The following is a 22,061-nucleotide window of genomic DNA, read 5'->3' on the forward strand; positions in this document are numbered from 1 at the left end:
ATTAACCCAAGACGGATTAAAACCTTGAACGTGAGTTTTCTTAGGAAAGAAGCATAGGTGATAAGCCCTTGACATTGGTCTTGGCAATGCTTTGTTGCATTTGGCCCACAAAGCAAAGGCAAAAATAAACAAGTGGGACAACATCAAACTAAAACACTTCTGTGCAGCAAAGGAAACCATCAACAAAACTAAAAAGCAGCCTACTGAAAGGGAGGAAATAGCTGTAAATCATGTATCTGATAAGGGGCTAATATACAAAATATATAAAAACTCATACGACTCTAGAGCCAAAAGCCGAACAATCCAACAAAAATGGGTAGAGGAACTGAACAGGCATTTTTCCAAGGAAGACATACAGATGGCCAACAGGTAAATGAGAAAGTGCTCAACATCGCTCGTCAGGAAAATGCAAATCAAAATCACAATGAGATATCACCGCCCACCTATTAAAATGGCAATTTTCAAAAAGACAGGAAATAATGGTTGGCAAGGACATGGGAAAAAGGGAACTCTCCCACACTATTAGTGGGAATGTCAACTGGTACAGCCATTATGGAAAAAGTATGGAGAGTCCTCAAAAAATTAAAAATAGGACTACCATATGGTCCAGCATATGGGTATTTATCTGAGGGCAGTGGAGATACTTGCTTGGAAAGACATCTGCACCCATGTCTACTGCTGCTTTGTTTACAACAGCTAAGGCACAGAAGCAACCGCAGTGTCCATTGATGGGTGAATGGATAAAGACGTGGCATATGTATTCAATGGAGTATAATTCAGCCACACAAAGAAGGAAATCTCGCCATCTGCAACAACACGGGTAAACCCTGAGGGCCTTACCCTAAGTGAAATAAGTCAGACCAAGAAAGACAAACAGTGCTCTGAACTCACTTAAGTGTGGAATCTTACAAAACAAACAGGAAAAAAACTGACCTCAAAGATACAGAGAACAGACTGGTGGTGCCAGAGGCAGGGGGCTGGGGTGGGAGAACTGGGTGAAGGAGGTCAAAAGATACAAACCTCCAATTCAAGATAAATAAGTCAACCTAGACAGCATATTAAAAAGCAGAGACATTACTCTGCTGAAAGGTCTGTCTAGTCAAAGCTATGGTTTTTCCAGCAGTCATGTACGCATGTGGGAGTTGGACCATAAAGAAAGCTGAGAACCAAAGAATTGATGCTTTTGAACAGTGGTGTTAGAGAAGACTCTTGAGAGTCCCTTGGACTGCAAGGAGATCAAACTAGTCAATCCTAAAGGAAATCAGTCCTGAATATTCATTGGAAGGACTGATGCTGAAACTGAAACTCCAATACTTTGGCCACCTGATGTGAAGAACTGACTCACTGGAAAAGACCCTGATGCTGGGAAAGATTGAAAGCAGGAGGAGAAGGGGACGACAGAGGATGAGATGGTTGGATGGCATCACTGACTCGATGGACATGAGTTTGAGTAAGCTATGGGAGTTGGTGATGGACAGGAAGCCTGGCGTGCTGCAGTCCATGGGATCACAAAGAGTCGGACACAACTGAGCAACTGAACTGAACCAAAATGAAGTCAAGAGGATGCGGTATACAGTACAGTGACTGTAGTTAAAACCACTATGGTGCATATCTGAAAGTTGCTGAGACAGGAGTTCTTACAAGTTCTCATCACAAGGGAAAAAATGTTTCACTGTGTGTGGTAACAGACGCTAACTAGACTTAGAGTGTGATCATTTCTCAATACACACAAATATTGAATCAGTCTGTTGCACACTTGAAACTAATATGCTCTATGTCAATTACATCTCAGTTTTTTTTTTTAAAAAGAAGATGATCATAAGTCTTGGAAAGACACACATTCTGAATCCTGTCCCTTGGATTGGAAGCCACATGGAGTCTGGTTCACAGCACCCCATCTGTTTAGGTGTAAAAATAACCCCTTCTCCGTGGGGCCGTGGGGAAGCACCTCCTAAGGGCTCTCCTCTGAGGAAAGAGGACGCCTGGACCTTTCACCCAGGATTCCTGGGCTCGATGGCCAAGGTGCTCTCAGCACTGAGAAATGAAAACACCACAGTCCCCGGAGCAGCCAGTGAAGAGGGCAAAGGGATAAATCCCTAGAGCGTCAGCAGGGCGCGTGGTGGTGGTTCAGTCGCTAAGTCGTGTCCAACTCTGGTGACCCCATAGACTGTAGCCCGCCAGGCTCCTCTGGCCATGGGATTCTCCAGGCAAGAATACTGGAGTGGGTTGTCATTCCTGTCTCCAGGGGATCGTCCCGACCCAGGGATCGAACCCGTGTCTCCTGCACTGCAGGCAGATTCTTTACTGACTGAGCTACAAGGGAAGCAGGAGGCGTCGGGCATGGCAAAGCCTCCCACACCCATAGGCTGTCTCACTCCACGCCCCCCCCCACCCCCGCCACAACGCCTCTGTGAACCCTGAACCTCTCCTGGGCCCCAGAATCTGCTCAGACCTGGGAAGCACTGTATGGGGCAGGTGGGGGCAGCAATAAAGGTTCACGTTTCACTACTCCAGTTCACATTTCACAACTCAGTTCACATTTCACTACTCGGGCATGGTGCCCACCCCGTGGTCACCACTGACCAAGGAGAGAACCATGGGCCTCTCCGGGAAGATCCCCACCTGGCTTAGAACTGGACCCGGCTCTGCCACCCATCACCTGCGTGACAGCAGGTCCCCTGTGCATCTCCCCTCTGAAGCAGGGAACAAGGCCCCATGCTTTGACAGGTTTACCAAGATGGTAAGCACTCAAGGGCTTGAGAGCACGTGGCCAGCCCCACATGCTGGGCCCCTGTCAAGGCTGAATTGTGCCCCCCTAAGCCAGGTACTTGTGAATGTGACCTTATTTAGAATAGGGGTCCTTGCAGGTGTGATTACATTAATTGAGGTCATTTGCGTGAGCCCTAATCCAGGATGACTGGGTCATGAAAAGGGGACCGTTGGACACAGAGGCACACGCTCAGGGAGGCGGCCACGTGAAGACGGAGGATGGAGGTGGTGCAGCCACAAGCCAAGGACGGCTGGCAAGCCCCGGTCCCCGCCCCCCAGGCCCAGAAGAGGCAAGGAAGGCCCCTCCTCTAGGGGCACATCTGGGGGTGACTAGCATTTTCACACTTCCACTTTATATGCACAAAGGGACTCTGCAGGTGGGATCAAGTCAAGGATCTCGAGACAGAAGATTCTCCTGGACTGTCCAGGAGTGGAGTCACAGGCAAGTGAACTTCTGAGAGGGAGACCGGGAGAGACTCGGCTATAGACGAGAAGGCAATGGGACACTGGAGAGGCTGTGCTGCAGGCTATGGGGCTGCAGGCTATGGAAACGGACAAGAGGCTGAAGGGCAAGGAATGTGAGCAGCACAGCTCCAGGGGCTGCGGAGGCAAGGAGACTGCGCCCCAGAGGAAGCGCAGCCAGGAGGGCTGACTCAGGACTTCTGGCCTCCAGATATGCGTGGCTACCAGCCTCTCAGCTGCCGGTCCTTGTCACGGCCACCCAGGAAACAAATTCACCTCCTTTCAAGCCCATCCACTTCCATAGACCGAGCCCCTGCAGGGAAGGCTGAAACCTAAGCACCAGGCAGACAGAGGAGCCTCCCAAACTCAGTGAACAATGAGTGAGCGGGTGCAGGTGGCCTGTCCCCCAGTGAGGAGTCTCAGGGCAACCCTTGGGGACCTGGAGCCAAGCCAGAGTGTCTACACATCAAACAACATAAATGCAGCCTGTGGAGGCACTGTCTGCCCGGGTTTTACTATAGAAATGACGGTGCATGGGAAGGAGGCAGGACCCCAGGTGGCTCTGAGACCCAGGTGAATGGGCAGCACCCAAGGTGTCCTTTCTGGGGTGGGCTGCAGGCCAGGGATGGAGGCCAGGGAGTCCCTTGGCTGGTGGAAGGGTGTTTCCTCAGAGACAGGGCCTTTCTTCCAGGGCCGATGACTTTATCGGGTGCAGAAACCCAGTGCTGGGGCCCACGGTGCTTTTAGTGACCCCAGAAAATGGTTTTAACTTTTGTTTTTTAAAAAAAACAGAAAATAAAAAATAATGAATAAACAATAATGCACCCAGCCTGGATTATATTCATCTTTGGTCCAAGGCAATCATAAGATTTTTTTTTTTTAAGGTAGAAAAGCACCTTGGGCCCCCTGACCCTGCCCTCCTTGGTCATCAGCTTCCCCAGTGGCTGGCGGATGTTTCTGGGAGGCCTGACAGCGGCCACCTTGGAGTGAGCTTGGCCAGCAGGGTCGGCCCTGGCCTCTGCAGAGTGGTGTTAACTCGTTACAGCGCAGGGTGAGAACCAGGAGGGGAAAGGTAGGAGCAGACACGCTCAGGAGGGCAGATGTCCAGGAAAGGGGTCTAGGCTTGAAGGACAAGGAGCTGACCAAAGACAACTCGGCAAAGAGGGTTATTCTCAGAGGGAAAGAGAGGTTGTGCCAAAGTCCGGAGGCCCCAGACACAGCGAGTTCAGCTGGTGTGCCCGCAGCATCACATGTCCTACAGGAGAGGGGCCACGGGCTGGGTGACAAAGGACCCCCTGCGTCATACCAAGGGTGCGTGCACACTAAGCCGCTCAGCTGCATCCGACTCTTTGCAACCCCATGGGCTGTAGCCCACCAGGCTCCTCTGTCCATGGGACTCTCCAGGCAAGAATACTGGAGTGCGTGCTGTGCCCTCCTCCAGGGCATCTTCCCAACCCAGGAATCGAAACTCGCATCTCTTACGTCTCCTGCGTTGGCGGGCAGGTTCCTTATCACCTGGGAAGCCCGTGATACCAAGAGGAGGGAGCCCAAATGCATCCTGGGTATTGCAGGATTCCAGGAGGTGGCTGCCCCTCTATTATACCCCAAATTAGCGTTTCTCACAGCCCTGGGAGGTGTCACCAGCTGCCTGAAGGACAGATGTTTGCCATCAGTTTACACGTGTGCGTGGTGTGTGTGTGTGTTAGAGCAGATTCTACATGTTCCTTAAATTGACATCACTTTTGCACAGCTGTCAATGAAAGCTCGAAAGCAGGAGACAGTGGGATGAAATTAGAGCTACTGTGCGTGGTTCCACTCATCGCCCCGTGTTCTCTGCCAGATGCCCCCCATGGTGGCCCTTACCCCCTGATGTGGGCTGTGGCTTTAAGGGACAGCATATGGGAACAGCAGGGGGTGGGGAACAGCCTGCTGCAGGGTTTCCATCACGTTTGTGCCCCTGGCAGTCACATGGAGCGTATCAATCCTCAGACTCATGCTTAAAAATGCGTAAGACACGATACACAGGAAAGAAAACCAAGGATACTGAAATACTAATATGAAAACATTTCCAAAATGTAGATTTGTGATATAATACATCAAACAACAAGCTCTTACAATACTATGATTTCAAAGGAATGATGAGACTAAACACTTCCCGAAATCTCAATGTCACTTGCAGCGTGATACACAGAACACCGGTGATTTGTGTTGGTGAATCACAAGTATGACTTCTACTTCTGCAGCTGATTGTACAAAGTGAAAGAATGGGTCCACTGCAGGCTATATAACATGCTGCTGAAAGAAATTACAGTAAGACCCAAATAAATGGAATGACACCACGGATGGACACACACTAATGCTAAGATGAGAATCCTTCCCAGACTGACCTACACTCAATACAATCCCCATCAAAATCCCAACAGACTTTCTCCTTAGAAATGGAAATTACAAGGGTTTGTGAATGGCCAAAACAATCTTTAAAATGAAGAATAAGCTGGAGGACTCAGGCTTCCCAATTTCAAAACGTACTACAAAGCTACAGTAATCAAAACAATATGGGACTAGCGTAAGAATAGCTACATAAATCAATGGTATAGAATGGAGGAGTCCAGAACTATAACCATGTGTTCATGGTCAACTGACTTTTCACTAAGGGTGCCAAGACCATTTAATGGGGCAAGAAGAGTCTCTTCAATAAGTGGCGTCAGGACAACTAGCTGTCTGCACATGAAAGAATCGAGCTGGACCCTGACCACACCCCATATAAAAAAACTAATTCGAAATGGAATAAAAACCTAAATATAAAATCTAAAGCCTTAAAATTCTTAAAAGAAAACATAAGCGGTAAATCTTTATGACCCTGCATTTGGCAATGATGTCTTAGATACAACACCAAAAGCACAATCAACAAAAATAATCTGTACTTGACTGAAATTTTAAAATTTTGTGCATTGAAGAACACAAGCAAGCAAATGATGAGACCGACCCACAAGATGGTAGAAAATATCTGAGCCTGATACATCTGGTAAGGACCTAGTATCCAGAGTATATATAAAAACCTCTTACAACTCAACAACAGAAAGACAAACAACCCAATTAAAAATGGAAAAGGACTGGAACAGACATTGCGCCGAAGAAGATAAACAAACAGCCAACAGGCACAGGAAGAGATATTCCAGATCGTTCTCCATTATGAGGAAATGTAAGCCAAAGCCACAAGGAGATGCCGCCTCACACCTATGAGGATGGCTACAATAAAAGCAAATAATGGTTGCTGGTGAGGATATAAAATGAAACCTTGCACATTGTGGGTGAAAATGTAAAATGGTGCAGCTACTGTGGAAAACAGCAGCTCCTCAGCATGTGAAACAAAACATCAACACATGAACCAGCAATTCCACTCCTGGGTACAAACCCAAGAGAATGCAAAACAGGCACTCAAACAGAAACTTGTACACAAATGCTCATCCCAGTACTATTCACACTTAACCGAAAGGAGGGAACGACACAAACGCCCATCGATAAGATGAGGAGATAAACGCAATGTGGACCACGTAGTCTATGATCCATTTCTATGAAGTGTCCAGAATAGGAAAATCCACAGAGACAGGAAAGAGATGAGTGATTGCTTAGAGCTAAGGGCAGACGGAATCAGGGAGTAACTGCCAGTGCGTATGGGGTCTCCTCTGGAGGCGACTGAAAATGTTCTGAAAGGAGATGGTGGTGATGGTCGGAAAACACTGTGAATGTAATAAATATCACTAAACTGAACACTTTAAAGTTGTAAATTGTATTTTATGTATCAGTTCAGATGCTCAGTCCTGTCCTTTGTGACCCCATGGACTGCAGCACGCCAAGCTTTCCTGTCCATCACCAACTCCTGGAGCTTGCTCAAACTCATGTCCATCAAGTCGGTGATGCCATCCAACCATCTCATCCTCTGTCATCCCCTTCTCCTCCTGCCTTCAATCTTTCCCAGCATCAGGGTTTTTTAATGAATCAGCCCTTCACATCAGGTGGCCAAAGTATTGGAATTTCAGCTTCAGCATCAGTCCTTCCAACACAGTTTGCTCCAAATAAAAGGTGAGGGGGGGTGAGGCAGAGACAGGAGGCCAGACTATGGCAGGGGCCTTAGAGAGACAGATGGGAACCCCAAGCCAGAGCAGCCTTACCCCAGAGACCAGAGGGGTCCCAGGTGTGTGTTCTGGAAAGAACAGCCAGGAATGGACAGCAAATAGGCTATGGGCCTCAGGGTGAACTTTATCAGGAATTTATAAGGAGAGGATCATATGCCAGACCTGCTTGGGACAGTCCTGACAACAGTTCCTGCCCGAGCATCCCAAACGCACAGGGCCCACTGCCACTCCCGAAAGTATCCCACTCTGGGTGATTAATTACACAGCCACGCAACTTACAAGGCCCTGGATGCTGTACCAGTTCTCTAAATGTTCACCATGAGCTGGGAACTGGCAGTTCACCCTATTTCACAGACGAGGGGCTTGAAGGGCATTTGAATATGCTGTGTTCCCACCTGCTCTTTCTGGTTGGGGTCTCCTCTCTTGCTGGGGGCCTCCCAGAGGTCACTGCTCAACTAGGGTGGGAACTAGGGAGTCTGTAGCAGGGTAGAGTCATTCCATGAACCCCATGTAGCTGCCAGTACGGAAAACAGAGCTTGGCAGGCTCTGTGTCAGGTGGACATGGGTCTGAATCCTACTGCTACCCACCAGTTAGCTGGCTGACCTTGGGCCGGGGTCCTCTCTGACCTTAATTCCCCACCTTCAAAACCAGGACAGAAGATCAACCTTCAAGACAGTAAGAGCGCAGGCAGGCAGCACTGGGTCGATGGTAGCTGGGTCATTCTTTCTCTGCTGTCTCTGCCCTCCCACCCTTGGGGCTGGGAGGGGGTGGGGCGGGTAGAGAAATGTGCTTTTCTGCTGAGTAATGCAGTTAAAAAAAAAAGATCTTGGAAACAGAAGATGAATCCTGATATCTCCAAGCATTTACAGCACTTAAATATTTTAGGTAACCCACACAAAGTGAACACACAGACACACCCCCAGATGATTCAATCCACATAATTATTCGATTCTGGGTGAAGCCCCCACTGTACAGCTGGGCCAGGAAACCGCAAAACAGGGCAGGGGAACCCCACCTGACGCTCTGCTGGAGGTGACAGGGTGCTGAAGCTGCTGAAGTATTTCTAGGATCCCCAGTGCCAACTCGTGAAGACCGCCCCCACCGGTGAATGCCAAGGAAACGGTGTCACCATTCATAAATATTTAACAAATGCATCCTGAAACACACCAGGGGATTATTGGAGAGGGTGGAAAAACAGACTAACTGACAGCCCAGGAAGCTCAAGGTCAATAAGGATGTGAGAAAAGATACAAACCACCCACAGATTCATTTGGTTTGTTCTCTTGTTTTGGCCACACTGTGTGGCATGTAGGATCTTATTTCCCAAACCAAGGATCTCACTGGTCACACACAACACCCCCTCATTGCCCCCTGCATTTGGGAGTGTAGAGTCTTAACTGCTGGACCACCAGGGAAGTCCCTACCCACAGATTCACTTGTGGACATGTGGACAGAAGGCAAAGGGACTCTCCAGTGCAGCACCCAGGGCCCATACAAACAAATCCAGTCTCTCCTCCCAGGACGTTCTCCCAGCCCTGCACCATCTGGGCGAGGCTGACCTTGGAATCTCTGAAAGGCCAGAAGGCAACGTGGCAGCAGGGGCTGGGATGCAGCCTGTTCACCCGAACCCTGAACTTATAAGTAGAATGCGTGTGGATGTCAGAGGTGTCAACAGCTCTCCATCATGGCAGTCGAAAGCAGAAATATTCCTTTAATGTGCCTCATTATGGCCCCTCCACCCTCCAGAATCCCACACAACACCATGACATGCTGCTCTGCATGGGTGAGCAGGACCACGCAATTAGAACAGTGTTTAGGTTTAGTTCATTGGAGAAACAGCTCAGGCCCATGTTTATTCTCGGCATAAACACACCTCCAATTAATTAAGCGGCCGCTTTCCTTGTTGACACCAACCTCTTCGGAAGCCTAGACTCTGGGCCACCGCTGGGTGGCTCATCCAGCAATCCCATGTGGAGGAGCCTCAGAAAACCCTCTCCCCAGCCAGCGGTTACCTAGCAACCAGCCTAGCAACCTCGTAGCCAAGAGATTAATCCCTGGGTGATAATCATAAAGCAACATCCAAAAAGACATCTCGTCTCGAGGATGCCATCCAAAGGTATATAAAGATAAGGCTTAGAGCAGCGGCCTCCCGCTCCTGAACTACACAAGTTACAGACAAAAAGGGCCCATGTTATTTACTGGTTGCTTCAACAGCTGAAAGGCATGGTTTCATTCTGGCCCTTCACACACGGGGCCGGAAAGAATGAAGAGACGGCTGGGCTGGGGAGCCACATGGAAGCTGCCCGCTCACCAGCAGGACGAGGAAGACGTTCTGTCCCAGGAGAGCCGTGACTGACCTTCAAGGTGATTGGGGAGGGGGGGGCGCATGCAGGTCCTCCTCTCTGCTGCCCACATGCACCCCAATTTTCCAAAAGAGAGCCCCCCGCCCTCAGCCAGCTGACACCACCCACCAGAGAAGCACGCCCCACTGTCTGCATGCATTCAGAGATGCAAGAAACATAAGTGGGTAGGAAAAGGCCGAGAGAACATTCTAGAAGGGCTAAAACCCTCAGCATCTTCAAAAGGCACCCGCTTTCCTAAGCCTGCCCTGCTCGTGTGCTAGAACGCAGCCCCACCCACAAAAGGTCACGAACCCAAAAGAATCATCTGGAGAGGTTGTCACAATACCCTAGGGTCCAAGGTCCCACTGCTACAATCAAACCTCAGGTGATTCCAACACAGGTGGCCCCAGGCGGTACCAGGAGGCTACATTCCACACCCAGACCCCCAGGCAGGCAGGCAGGGAACCAGCTACACCTGCTTCCTGTTTGGGAGCAAAAGCAGGAAGTGTGCAGGATACAGGTCATTGAGCTGAGCGAGTTGGGATCACAGGCCTCCGGGTCAAGCTGGCCAGGTCACTTCACACTGACTGTGGGACCCTGGGCGTGTCACCTGCTGACTGCATGGTCACCTATAAAGGACTCACACCCCTACCCGGCCCAGAGAGGAGCTTCCTGGGGAGCTACCACCAAATGTACCCAACAAGCCAGGGTCCTTGGAAACTTCGCCACCTGGGGCCGGCAGCCTGGTCTGTCTCCCCGACTTACGGAGCTGTCACCCTGTGTGTCCAGCACCACGGAAGGCATCGGGGAGCTCCTCTCCTGCCTGACACAGAGGGGCTGGGAAGTTCTGTCTGCACCCAGAGCCCCGCACCTTCACTCTGCCTGATAGTGGCTCGGGGGCACTACACTCTGGCCGCCTCCCCCAGGTCACCAACTCAGGTCAAGGGGCCTTTGCTTATTAGCAAGGGTCACCCCACTGGACAGACTCACCCCACTCACTGAGGCACCAGGTCACAGGCCTCACACCCAAAGAGAAGCATGGGCCAGGGAAAGGGCACCGCAACATAAAAAGCTGAAATTCGAGGCTCACATGGGGAGGACTCGAGGTACACGGGCGCCCCCATATCCGAAGGCTGCTGGAAAGGAGGGTGACTAGTGTTCGGACGGAGGCCACAGGGCGGCAGGCACTGGGAAGGGTTCTGAATCAACAAAGGAAAAGGCTTCTTAGAAGCGAGTCAGTCCAGCAGCACATGGGTCACCTGGGGCTCAGAGCATCCTCTGCAAATGTGTCCTGCAGGAGAAGCCGCCTGGACCTCAGGTGTTACAGCCAAGAATAGGCTGCTCAGGTTCAAGATTTCTACCTCAATTCCCCCTCGAGTGCAAAATGCAGATAATAACAGTGCCTGCCCCCTGAGGTTTCTGAGTATAAAATGAGATCATAAACATAACGAGCCTGACCCGGAATCTGGCTCCTGGGGGCACACCATTACTGTGAGAGGCTGTCATTGCCTCATTAAAAAAGGCAGTGGAACTACAAGGAGGGTGAGGTTAATCCTGGGAGGCTTCACGGCAGAGGTGATATCTGAGCTGGCACTGGAAGGTGACAGAAGGGGAACTGGGCCTAGAAATTGGAAGCGGGGCCCACAGAGCAGTGTGTGCGGCAGGAGGGGTGATGCAAGGGCATTGGACTCGGAGGCAGAGAGTCGTGGGGAGGACCCCAGCCCCCCCGGTGACCTCCTAGGACTCAACGGCCTCAGCTGCAAAAGGGGCTGTGATGCTCCCTTCAGGATGGCCAGGAATCACAGGAAGGCCACAAATCTAAGTGTACAGACATGCCTGGTTTACACATAGAACTGGGGAAACAGGCCACTGCAGTGCAAAAAAATCCACTGAGCACCACCTGTGGACAACACCTCTTAGACATCCCTGGGAGGTGGGAGCAGAGAAGGCAGGACCTCTGCCACCATAGCCCACCCCTGGGATAGCACTGATCTTCTGGGCCCAGGTTCTTGGTAACCGGAGCCTGGTAACCACACAAAGGCCCAGCCAAGGCTGAGAGCCCTGGAGGCTCTGGTGCGTCATCCACACCTTAAATAAGGGACCTGGGGACCTCCGGGAAAAGCACAAGCAAAGGACCCCAGACGTGGGGTCAGAGCCGGCAGGCAACTCACAGATGAAGGGATGGCCGTTCAAGGGCCACAAAGCGTACTGCCTTGTAGGGACACAAAATGCCAGGGCCAGAAGAGGCAGGGTTCAAAGCAGGGATAACAAACCCAGCCATGCTCAGAGATCCAGATGGTGATGGTTATCATGACCTTGAAAATGAGGTCACCTCTGCCTCAGCCAGGGGCTGAGCCCCAGGTGTGGACAGGACAGAATGAGTGACTGGCCCCAGAAGAGGCACACGCCAAGCGGCTGGCCAGAGCAGGAGACAGATGGTGACCTTAGGTCAGTCTGACCTGGTCCCCCATGAACCTCGCAACACAGATGAACCACCAAGCCAGGAACCGCCAGAAGAGCATCTCCACCTGTACACCCTCCTGGACGCCAGCAGAAACCACAGACGCAGGCCTGTCTGTGCCTCGACTTCTCCATCTGTAAATTGAGTTGCACTAATGGTACTTGCTTCTCTGGGAAGGTTGATAGGAGGGTTAGATGAGCTGACACCAGTAACACCCCCACAGACACAAAAGACACGGCGACTCTGATGGGACCTGCTGTATGGTTTTCAGGCAAGCCCCCGGATGGTCTTCCTCCAGCCCAGGACGGCAGCACCAAGGCATGGGAAGAAGGACTTAAAGCCAGATTATGTCCTGGCATACCCAATCACTCCACAAAGCCGCTCACTCCTTTGGGGTTGACTTTCATCTCTTAACCAGTTCACAGGGTTGACAGAGAGAGAGAACAGGATGCAATATGCAAAGGGGTTTGGAAACTGCAGAGCATGGGGGTGGGCAGGTGTCTATGCACCCAGCATAAAGAAACTGCTCACACATCCACGTGGGTGACAACCAGGGTGGCCAGTCAAGGCCACCCTTCAGGGCCTGGGTGACTTATGCCTTATGTCTCCTAAATCATTCCTTTGAATCTAGGTGAGGGCCTCCATTTTACCATCTTTCATGTTTGCCAAAGAAACAAAGTTTCCAGAATATCAATATCCTAACCTGTTCCTCAACCATCACAGCTGCTTCCACCCTCAGAGGCCACACAGACTCAGTGGAGAAGGCTTTGTCCCCAGGCTTGGCTGGAACCCTGACCCTTTCAGTAGCTGTCTCTCCCTAAAGAATGGTCTGGAGCAGTTTCTTTCCCCAAAGTGAGCACTTCCAGCAACCTGTGTACAGAGCTGGTCAGGCCCCACACCTCCGCACCTGTCAAGGATGGTGATATGTGAAGTGTGAACACAAGGGCTCCAGAGTGGACCACCTCCGACTCCTGGCCCTGACTGCCCTGTGCCTCAGCTTCCCATCTGCAAAACAGGTTCCCCATCTGCAAAACAGGTTACATGGAGAGTACTGACTCCCTGGAGAGCGATGCTCAGATGAGCCTGCAACGCAAAGGCTCAGACTGGGTCTTGCACCAACTAAGGACAATGGTTGCCTTTTTGTTATTGTTTGCCCCTCTTCCGCACTTAAAGTAAAGATTTTACTGTTTATAAAGTGTTAGCTGCTCAGTCATGTCCAATTCTTTGGGACCCTATGGACTGTAGACCACCAGGCTTCTCTGTCCATGGAATTCTCCAGGCAAGAATACTAGAGTGGGTTGCCATTCCATTCTCCAGGGGATCTTCCAGACTCAAGAATCGAACCCAGGCGTCTCGCATTGCAGGCAGATTCTTTACTATTTGAGCTACCCAGGAAGCCATATATACCTCTGTCTAAAAGAAAGTTGAGGACTGGGTTGTCCCTATTATTAAAACTTGGTAATACTGATCATTTTCTGAAAATAAAAGAAAGAAGAAATTTTAAGAACCACAAGGTCAATTTTGCATATCTGGAGTCAGCCCATATTAGTGTCCCATTCTGTTCCCATCATTCCACAGGTCATCTCTGGAGCTCAGTGGACCTGTCCTGGGGGCAAAAGCAGCATCTCACCTGTCTCCGGGGCCACTCACCTTGAACCTCTCGGTGACGCCCTCGGTGATGCTGACGGTGAACTCTGCTATCTTGGGAGGACGCACTTTGCCTTTCTTGCGATCAGGTTCATATTCAGTCTTAGTTTTCACGACCACCTTGTTCAGGAAACAGAAGCAAACAGTTAGGAGTATGGCCACATGCATTCCGACACACCTGTCCAAAGAGGACAGGTTGTCGGGGGGGACTCTAGTGTTCAAAGTCACCATTTTGCCAGGAAGTATTTCACAAAAAGAATGAGTACAGTCACCACTTATTACAACTCTCCTCTGTGCCAAGACTAGTGAGAAATTATGCACTGATAATCCTGAGAGCAGCACCAGAAGGGAAATATGACAACAGAGAGTCAGAGAAGTTAAGCTCCGAAGCCAAGGCTAATAGGCAGCAGGCCTATTAGGGGTCAGCAGGGCCCCAGACTCCTGATGCAGTGCTCCCCCAGCACCTGGGGCTCCTGCCTCCATATTTGGGGCTCCCGCCTCCATACCTGGTGCTCCCTTCACAGTGAACTCCCTTCACTGTGGTGCTGGAGGAGACTCTTGAGAATCTCTTGGACTGCAAGGAGATCCAACCAGTCTATCCTAGAGGAAATCAGTCCTGAATATTCATTGGAAGGACTGATGCTGAAGCTGAAGCTCCAATACTTTGGCCACCTGATGAGAAGAACTGACTCATTGGAACAGACCCTGATGCTGGGAAAGACTGAAGGCAAGAGGAGAAGGGGACAACAGAAGATGAGATGGTTGGATGGTATCACCGACTCGATGGGCATGGGTTTGAACAAGCTCCAGGAGTTGGTGATGGACAGGGAAGCCTGGCACGCTGCAGTCCATGGGGTCACAAAGAGTCAGACATGACTGAGAGACTGAACTGACTGATCACTGCCCAGAGCTTCATGGTCTGGGTAGTGGGAAGGAAGGATACATTTATTTTTTATATGCTGCCAGGGGTAAAATGAGAAGATTCAAGTGTACTATTTCTCTCCAGGATTAGGAAGGAACAGGAAACCAGCCTTTAAGCAAATCACTTTTGGAGAGTCTGTCTAACCCCCACCATCCTCCTCTCTCCCCTGTCTCTGCGTGCTCAGTTGCTTCAGCTGTGTTTGACTCTTTGGGACCCCATGGACTGTAGCCCACCAGGCTCCCTGTCCATGGGATTCTCCAGGCAAGAATACTGGAGTGGGTTGACCATTTCCCACTCCAGGGGATCTTCCCAACCCAGAGATCGAACCCATGTCTCCTACCCCTCCTGCATTGACCAGCAGGTTCTTTACCACTTAGATGGTCTCCTTGCTTGTTACCCTTCCACTCTCCACTGTGAAGCAGGAGATGTTTTTCCAACCAGGAAACCTGCTCTGCCTTTGCCCAGGGCAAACCTGTTCCCATCATCCCCACCAGCTTCAGATGAACCCTAACCCAACCTTGCAGCCTCCACCCTCAGCCTTTCTGCATCATTTACTGCCCTCCTCAAACCGTGTTTCTGGGATTGTTTCCTTCTCTGTCCCCACTTGACGAGGCGGCAAAGTATCCAGGGGCTACACGTCTCTAATCCCCAAACGCCCACCCCCACCCCAAAGCAGGAGCCAGGAAGTGGCTGTTGGACTGGAGAGGACCAGCCCCCCGCCGCCAACCCGCTTCCTCACCCAGGTGGCAGCGCCCTTCACTGGGTGGGACATACTGCCTTGCATGATGCTGGGACCCAGGGCAGAACAAGGACTTAGGAGATTGCAGGGATCCCACACAGAGCTGTGACAGTGGACCCAGCCTCAGGGAGAAATTGGCTCACGCCTCGTGACGCTGAAAAACTGATCCAAGGGCCACATCGCTTGTAAGCACACCCTTGGCCCCCTCCTCCCTCCCTTCGGTTACATGCAGCTCTCCTCTGCCCAGCCTGACAGCCTGCGTGCCCAGTCCAGGGGCACCCGTCTCTAGGGCAGCACTAGAGCCTAACCCTGCCATCCTCAAACCCCAACTGTACCTGACTAGCTGCGTGACCCTGAGCACACCCTTGACCACTTGGAACCTCAGTATCCGGGCCTGTGAAATGGGAACAAGGCCCATCTGGTTGGGCTACTGCGAGGAGGAGGGAATCCCTGGGACCCTCAGCCCAGTGGGGACCTGCTCAGTAGCCCACTGGCCCAGATTCAGTCTGCCTCTGCCACTACAAGGCTGACCTCAGGCAAGTTCCTTACTCTCTGTGCCTCCATTTCCACACCTGTAAAATGGGGCAACAGTGGCGGTTACTGTCTAATGTCAGCAACACAAAAGGAAATGAAAGCTATAAACCACACAGACAAGGGCTTGGTGCATAATAAGCATTCAACACACGTCAGCAGAGACTGGCCCTGACGCGGCTGCCAGCTCTGTGACTACCCGCACTGTTGCACCTCTAGAACCTCGGCATGCGGCACACAGTCCATTGACAACCCTATCTGCACTATCCGCCCTCAGACACGTGTTTCCTCTGGGACAGGTGACATCACCTCCCTGAACCTGGGCTGGGAGCAACACGGTGCCACTGCTTGGGTTAAGAGACATCCCACGTGAGCACGGTCTAGCTCCAAGAGGGCAGAGCAAGAGATCTTGCTGGAGCTTCACATCCTGGAGGGTGGTGGCCATCAGTTGAGTGACCTTGGGCATGTCCTGTAAACTCCCGGAGACTCGGTTTCTTCATCTGTGGACCTTAGAAATCTTCTGGCCCAACCATCACTTCCTGCTAGAATCCCCAACTGGGAGCATCACAAGGATGGGAGATTCATCACCTTTCAGAGCAGCCTAGGTTACTTCAATACTTTGGCCACCTGATGCAAAGAGCCGACTCATTGGAAAAGACCCTGATTTTAGGAAAGATTGAGGGCAGGAGAAAGGGGTGGCAGAGGATGAGATGGTTGGATGGCATCCCTGACTCGATGGACATGAGTTTGAGCAAACTCCAGGAGACAGTGAAGGACAGGGAAGCCTGGCATGCTGCAGTCCAAGGGGTCACAAAGAGTCAAACACAATTGAGTGACTTAAGAACAAAGCTACTCCTGGGAGGCCCAATTGGTTGGTCAAGACTTCATACCTGCCTGAAACCTCCTCCCTGCTATAAGCCAACTGTGTGCCAGACGCTTCCAAAATGGAACAGACTTAGGACGCAAGAGGAAGCCGAGTGGAGGGAAGGGCCTGACAGGGGTGCTGCCCGGGCACGCAGTGTTCCTGGCACAGGCTGCCATGGCTCCTGGGCTGAGGCAGCAGGGGAAGGTAGGGATGGTGGTGCCAGGCTGTGCTAACCTGGCAAGTCTGAAACCTACAAGGCAAAAGGGAGGTGGGAGCCAAGGCCTCAGGCAGTCCTGCCCCTCCCTCAAAGCCTCTTTTGGACCATCAATGCCCCAGAGTGGTCCCACATGGCCCAGGCGCACAGGTGAGATCAGCTGATCCTTTTCCTTGAAATGAAACACTTGTTTCAGCCTCCCTCCAGCCCCTGCCCCCCTGCCTACCTACCCAAACACAAGAGGGAGGATCAGAACCACCTCGAGGAGCTGAGTAAGCCTATCAAAGGGCCCACCATGTGAATAAAGGAATCCTCCAGAGAGGATGGATCCATGGCAGGGATATTCCCCCCATCCCCACCCGAGCCCCGTCACCCATCATCGTCAACAGGCTGTAAGAAAGGACAAGTCCTGAGTCAGAACCACCCCGCCAGGCATTCAAGGAAACAAGAAATGCCTGCACACTTCAGGGAAGAGAGAGCGCTTCCTGGTGGCTGGGGTGACTTCTAAAGAGCAGCAAGGCGGGCAGAAAGGATGCGAGTGCCCAATTTTAGGTCTCCGTTTCACGATAGAGTTGTCTAGGCTTTTAAACGTTTTCTAAGCGTTAACTCTTGTAAAGACTGCTCTTAACGGACAGAAAGCACTCGATTGCAGACTGTATTTAAGAAAAGAGGGGATTCTTTACATTCAGCGCACACACAGAAATCCCACTTCCAGAAGAGGATGAAGAATGGCTGTCCCCGGTTACACTAACACTGAGGAGCGCGAGTGTTCAGCTTATTTGGAGATTTTCACAAAAGGAACAAAGAGAGGACGGTGGCGGCGAAGGAGCGCGCATCCTGCCGCAGCTACCACCGGTGTGTCTGTGAGGGGGGAGAGGAGGAGGCCCCCAGGGAGGGTCCATCTGGCCAAGGAGAGGGGTCTCCCCACCGCAAAGGGGCAAATCGGAAACTGCACCACCCGGGAAGGTGCGAGGGGCCGCCGAGCCGCTCCTGGGCTCACCCCCAAAGCAGAGCCCCTGGTATCCCGTGGCAGGCAGGCGCAGAGCTGGGCTGGCAGCGGAGGGGTCAGGGACCTCTCTCGGATCAGGGTCCCACGAAAATCAAAGGATCTTTCCCGGACCGCGCAGTTCTTGGGTCAGCACGAAGCTGTCATCTAAGGCGGGGCGGGGAGGGTGGGGTGATGGGGGGCGCAGACCAACCGCTCCAGAATCCCTCGGGGATACGTTGTCCCCCGAGGCGCGTCCTCCACCCCGCCCAAGCCCGTCCCCAGCACACGCGCGGCGCGATCCTTTTGTTTCGGCCGCCACCCGAGATTTGGGGGTGCGCACCGGGCCGTGCGGGGTGCCGGGGTGGGGGGGCCTCTCACCTTATCCGGGGGCGGGAACTGCAGCTGATTGACATCGAGGGGCGTCATCAGGGGGATGGTGTCGAAGCCATCCTCCAGCAGCTGCTGCTTGGTGCCCTTCTCCGCGAAATTGTTCCCCAACTTCACCATGGTTCCGGGAGACCCGAGGCTGCCAGCCTGCGGAGCGAGGGCCGGGCGGGAGTCACCGCGAGCCGGACCCACCCGCTGTCCCGGGCGTCGGCGAGCTCTCCGGCCCCCCGCCTGGTCTCCGGGGAGGGGTCGTGAGGATGCAGAGGTCGCAGCTCTAGGGGTGAGGGGCGGGCGCGGTGTATTTACGGACTCCCACCCGCTGGACAAAAGCGCCCAGTGCAGGGGCGCACGGCCGCCGGGGAGGGGGCGCCGCCCCTGCCCGCGAGGTCTAGACGCGTCCCGGGTCCTGGCGCCGCTGCGCCGGAGACCTGCCCAGGGACCCCCACCCCCGGCCCTCCCACCTAAGGGTGATGCGCGGCCCTGGACCCGGCTCCCGGGCGGGAGGGTCCAGCCCGGGCGCCCCGCGGTCCCTCCGGCCGGCACTCACCCCACGCCCGGCTCCGGCAGGTCTGGGCTCCGGCCGCGCTCCGAGCCTCCGCGTCGCCCGCTCCCGCTCGCAGCAATGGCGGAGGCGGCGCCGCGCGGGGCCGGGGCGGGGGCACCGTGCGATTGGGCTCCCTCCTCCCGCTCGCCGCCTCCCTTCCTGCCGCTCCCGGGGGTTAATTGAGCGCGGTGAGTGCGTGCGTGTGGCGGCAGCAGCCTTGACGCAGCGCGCGCACCGGCCGCACAAAGGAGCGCGGGCCGGGCGCAGGGGGGAGCACTCCCCGGGGGACCCCGCGATCGCTAGGACCTGGGGGCGGGGGAACCGGGGAGGGGTGGGATCGCACCCCGGATGGGAGGCTCCGAGCGGCGGGAGGGTGCCCACAGGGCTGGAAGCCGGGGATGGGGAGGAGGCGGGCGGCCAAGAGAGGTGCTGGCTGCGCAATCCCGGGGCGGCGGCCCGGGTGCGAGGCAACTGGAAGCCAGAGAGGGGCGGGGGGCGATGCTAAGGATGAAGCAGTGCCCAAAAGTAGTGGAAAAGGTGCTCCCACCACCACCCCCACCTTGCAGTCGAGCCGATCTGGGAGTCCTGAAGAATGGGGAAGGGGCCGACGGGGAGGGTTCCAGGAGGCGGTAGAGGGCGGCAGAGACCGGAGCGTCCAGTTAGTGTGCGTGGCTGGGTGCGGGAGAGGGCGTGTCCCTGGTGGAAGGAGGCATGGATGGGAATCGAGGCGGGAGTACGCAGCGGGGGGAGTTTTCGGGGGTGCAGGAATTGGGGGGCGCTCTCCAGAGCCGGGGAGAGGGCCCGGATTTGGGGGGACGCCCAGGGTAGCTGGAGGGAAGGAAATTCAGGGCAGAGAGAGCGCTGCGTGCCGCGTTGGAGGGTTTCTCCGGTCCCGATCCGAAGAGAAAGCTCGGGACGCTCCAGGCAGCTCAGCCTTACGCCTCCAGGGCGCAGAAAGGGGTCGTCCTGGAAAGAAAGAGAGGGTTTCTAACCCGATCCGTTGGCCCACCCTCTCCGCAGCGGGACCACTGTCGCAGCTGCCCAGATTAGGGCCCCCATTTTACAGACGTCCAACCAACCCTGGCTTTAGGACTTCCTCAGAGAGAAATTGCGGGGGTGTGGGAGCAAGACCCGGAGCCGAGGAAGGGGGCTCAAGGAAAAAAGGGCTTTTCCCAGGCCCCTGTGTCCTGCTTGGGGCCCTGCTAGGACCCAGAGTAGGTGTTCCCTAAAGTCTTACTTTAGCACACTTTGCCTGCCTCTGCTTTGCTTGACTGTGGCCTGAAGCCCAGCGTTTTCCATCAGCTGCCTGCAAACCAGCCCCGCAAAACCTCCTGGCCCCCAGTCTACCTCTAGAATAGGAGCAGCCTCTGCCTGCCAAGCCTTGAGCCACCGGCTCAATCTAGGAACCTGGCCATGGGCACCTTGGCTCCAGAATCCCCAGGAGGGTACCAGCAGATGAGGTACCTCTTACATGGCTCCAAGTCCTCACCAGGGTCCAAGTGGGCCTTTGCCCACAGTGTAGCCTGAAAGGGTCCAGGCTCTTGGCGTACACACACCCCTGGGCAGACCCGGGAGGTGGGGGCAGGTGTCCCAGGTACTGGCCCCTGCCACTGGCCTTGGGGGCCTGACCTTAGCATCCTTTTGGCAAAGGGCTTTAGAATGCAGGACTGGTGGCACAATAAGGCATCTGTGTGTGGTCCAGGGTCTTCCGTGGAACCAGGGCAGCCTCCTTCCTGACACTTTGTTTCCTCCTGCCGCAGGTGAGGAAGAGTGGTGGGAATCTGCTCAGGTCCTGGTTTAGGTGCAGATTAAGCTTACAGATCATGAGAAACTTTGTGGGCTTAAGCAAGGGCATAGCTTTGCCCCATCTTAGGTACCAGCATTTTACAGACCCCAACACACACACATACACACACACACACACCAGTCAGAATCTCACACAGGGAGCTGCCGGGTGGGCCTCCTGCACCCCGTGTGACGAAAGCCCCTTCAAGGCTTTGTCACCTATGAAGGACAAAGACAAGAACTCATGGTTGTCCCAGAGACAGCAGTGGACAGGTGCCATGCGTTTGCTTGCTTTCTCATTTTGTCAAGGATTTTGGCTGGCGCCGGTCATTGGGTCTCTGCAGTTTCGTTCTGTGGGTTTTTTGTTGGGTGCCCAGGGCTTCCCAGGTGGCACTAGTGGTATAGAACCTGCCAATGCCGCAGACGTAGTAGACGCAGGTTCCATCCCTGGGTGGGGAGGACCCCCCGGAAGAGAGCATGGCAGCCCACTCCAGTGTGCTCGCTTGAAAAAAAATCCCATGGATGGAGAAACCTGGCAGGCTACAGTCCATGGGGTTGCAAAGAATCGGAGACGACTCAAACGACTTAGCACTAGCAGGCCATACTAGGCCCTGTGAAGGGCACACACATGGGCAGGGCAGCACACAAGACATAGCCCACCCGTCAGCAGCTGACAGATGAGGGAAATGAAATAGCCTTTGGGCAGAGCAGAGCGCCCACGGGAGTAAGAGACCACGTCCTCTGCTGGGGGGTGGCGCAAGAGACTGTGGACAACGTGTGAAATCCTGGAAGGGGGTGGGAGGGAAGGCAGAGCGGGCGGAAGGCCTCACAAGTAGGGGTGGAGGTGCAGGCATCAGTTCCTGGGGCTGCTGTAACAAATTACCTCAAACTGGGGGGCTCAAAACAGCAGAAATGTTTGGTCTCACAGCTCTAGAGGCCAGGGTCTGACATCAAGGTGTCAGCCAGTCTCTCTCCCTGCAGAAGTTGTAGGGGGAAATCTCTTCTGCCCCTGCCAGCTCTTTGGTGGCCCCTGTTTCTTGACCTATGGCCACATCCCTCCAGTCTCCGCCTCCATGGTCACACTGCCCCTTCCCCTCTTGTGTGTGTCTCCTCCTAGGGCACTCATCACTGGATTTCAGGGCCACTGGGATGATCCAAATTAATGTTCTTGCAAAATCCTCAATCATATCATTTGCCCTATACGATAACATCCGCAGGTTCCAAGAGTTAGATTTGGATGTGTTTGGGGGAAACACCATGGAGCCCAC

The 22,061-nt window shown here is 53.5% G+C and overlaps 1 protein-coding gene across 1 annotated transcript in view; it reads right to left on the reverse strand.

Annotated features, from left to right (window-relative positions):
* Positions 1–19,216, reverse strand: part of LOC102190950 (neuron-specific protein family member 1) — a 33,670-nt gene extending 14,454 nt beyond the window's left edge. Inside the window, exons 1-3 of the mRNA XM_018049723.1 lie at positions 19,012–19,216; positions 18,456–18,611; positions 13,822–13,938 (exon numbers count right to left, since the gene is read on the reverse strand). Coding sequence (XP_017905212.1) covers positions 13,822–13,938; positions 18,456–18,584 — 246 coding nt within the window. The 5' untranslated portion in view covers positions 18,585–18,611; positions 19,012–19,216. The remainder of the gene's footprint in view (positions 1–13,821; positions 13,939–18,455; positions 18,612–19,011) is intronic.

This window comes from Capra hircus, chromosome 6 (genome assembly GCF_001704415.2).
Source record: "Capra hircus breed San Clemente chromosome 6, ASM170441v1, whole genome shotgun sequence".
NCBI lineage: Eukaryota > Metazoa > Chordata > Mammalia > Artiodactyla > Bovidae > Capra > Capra hircus.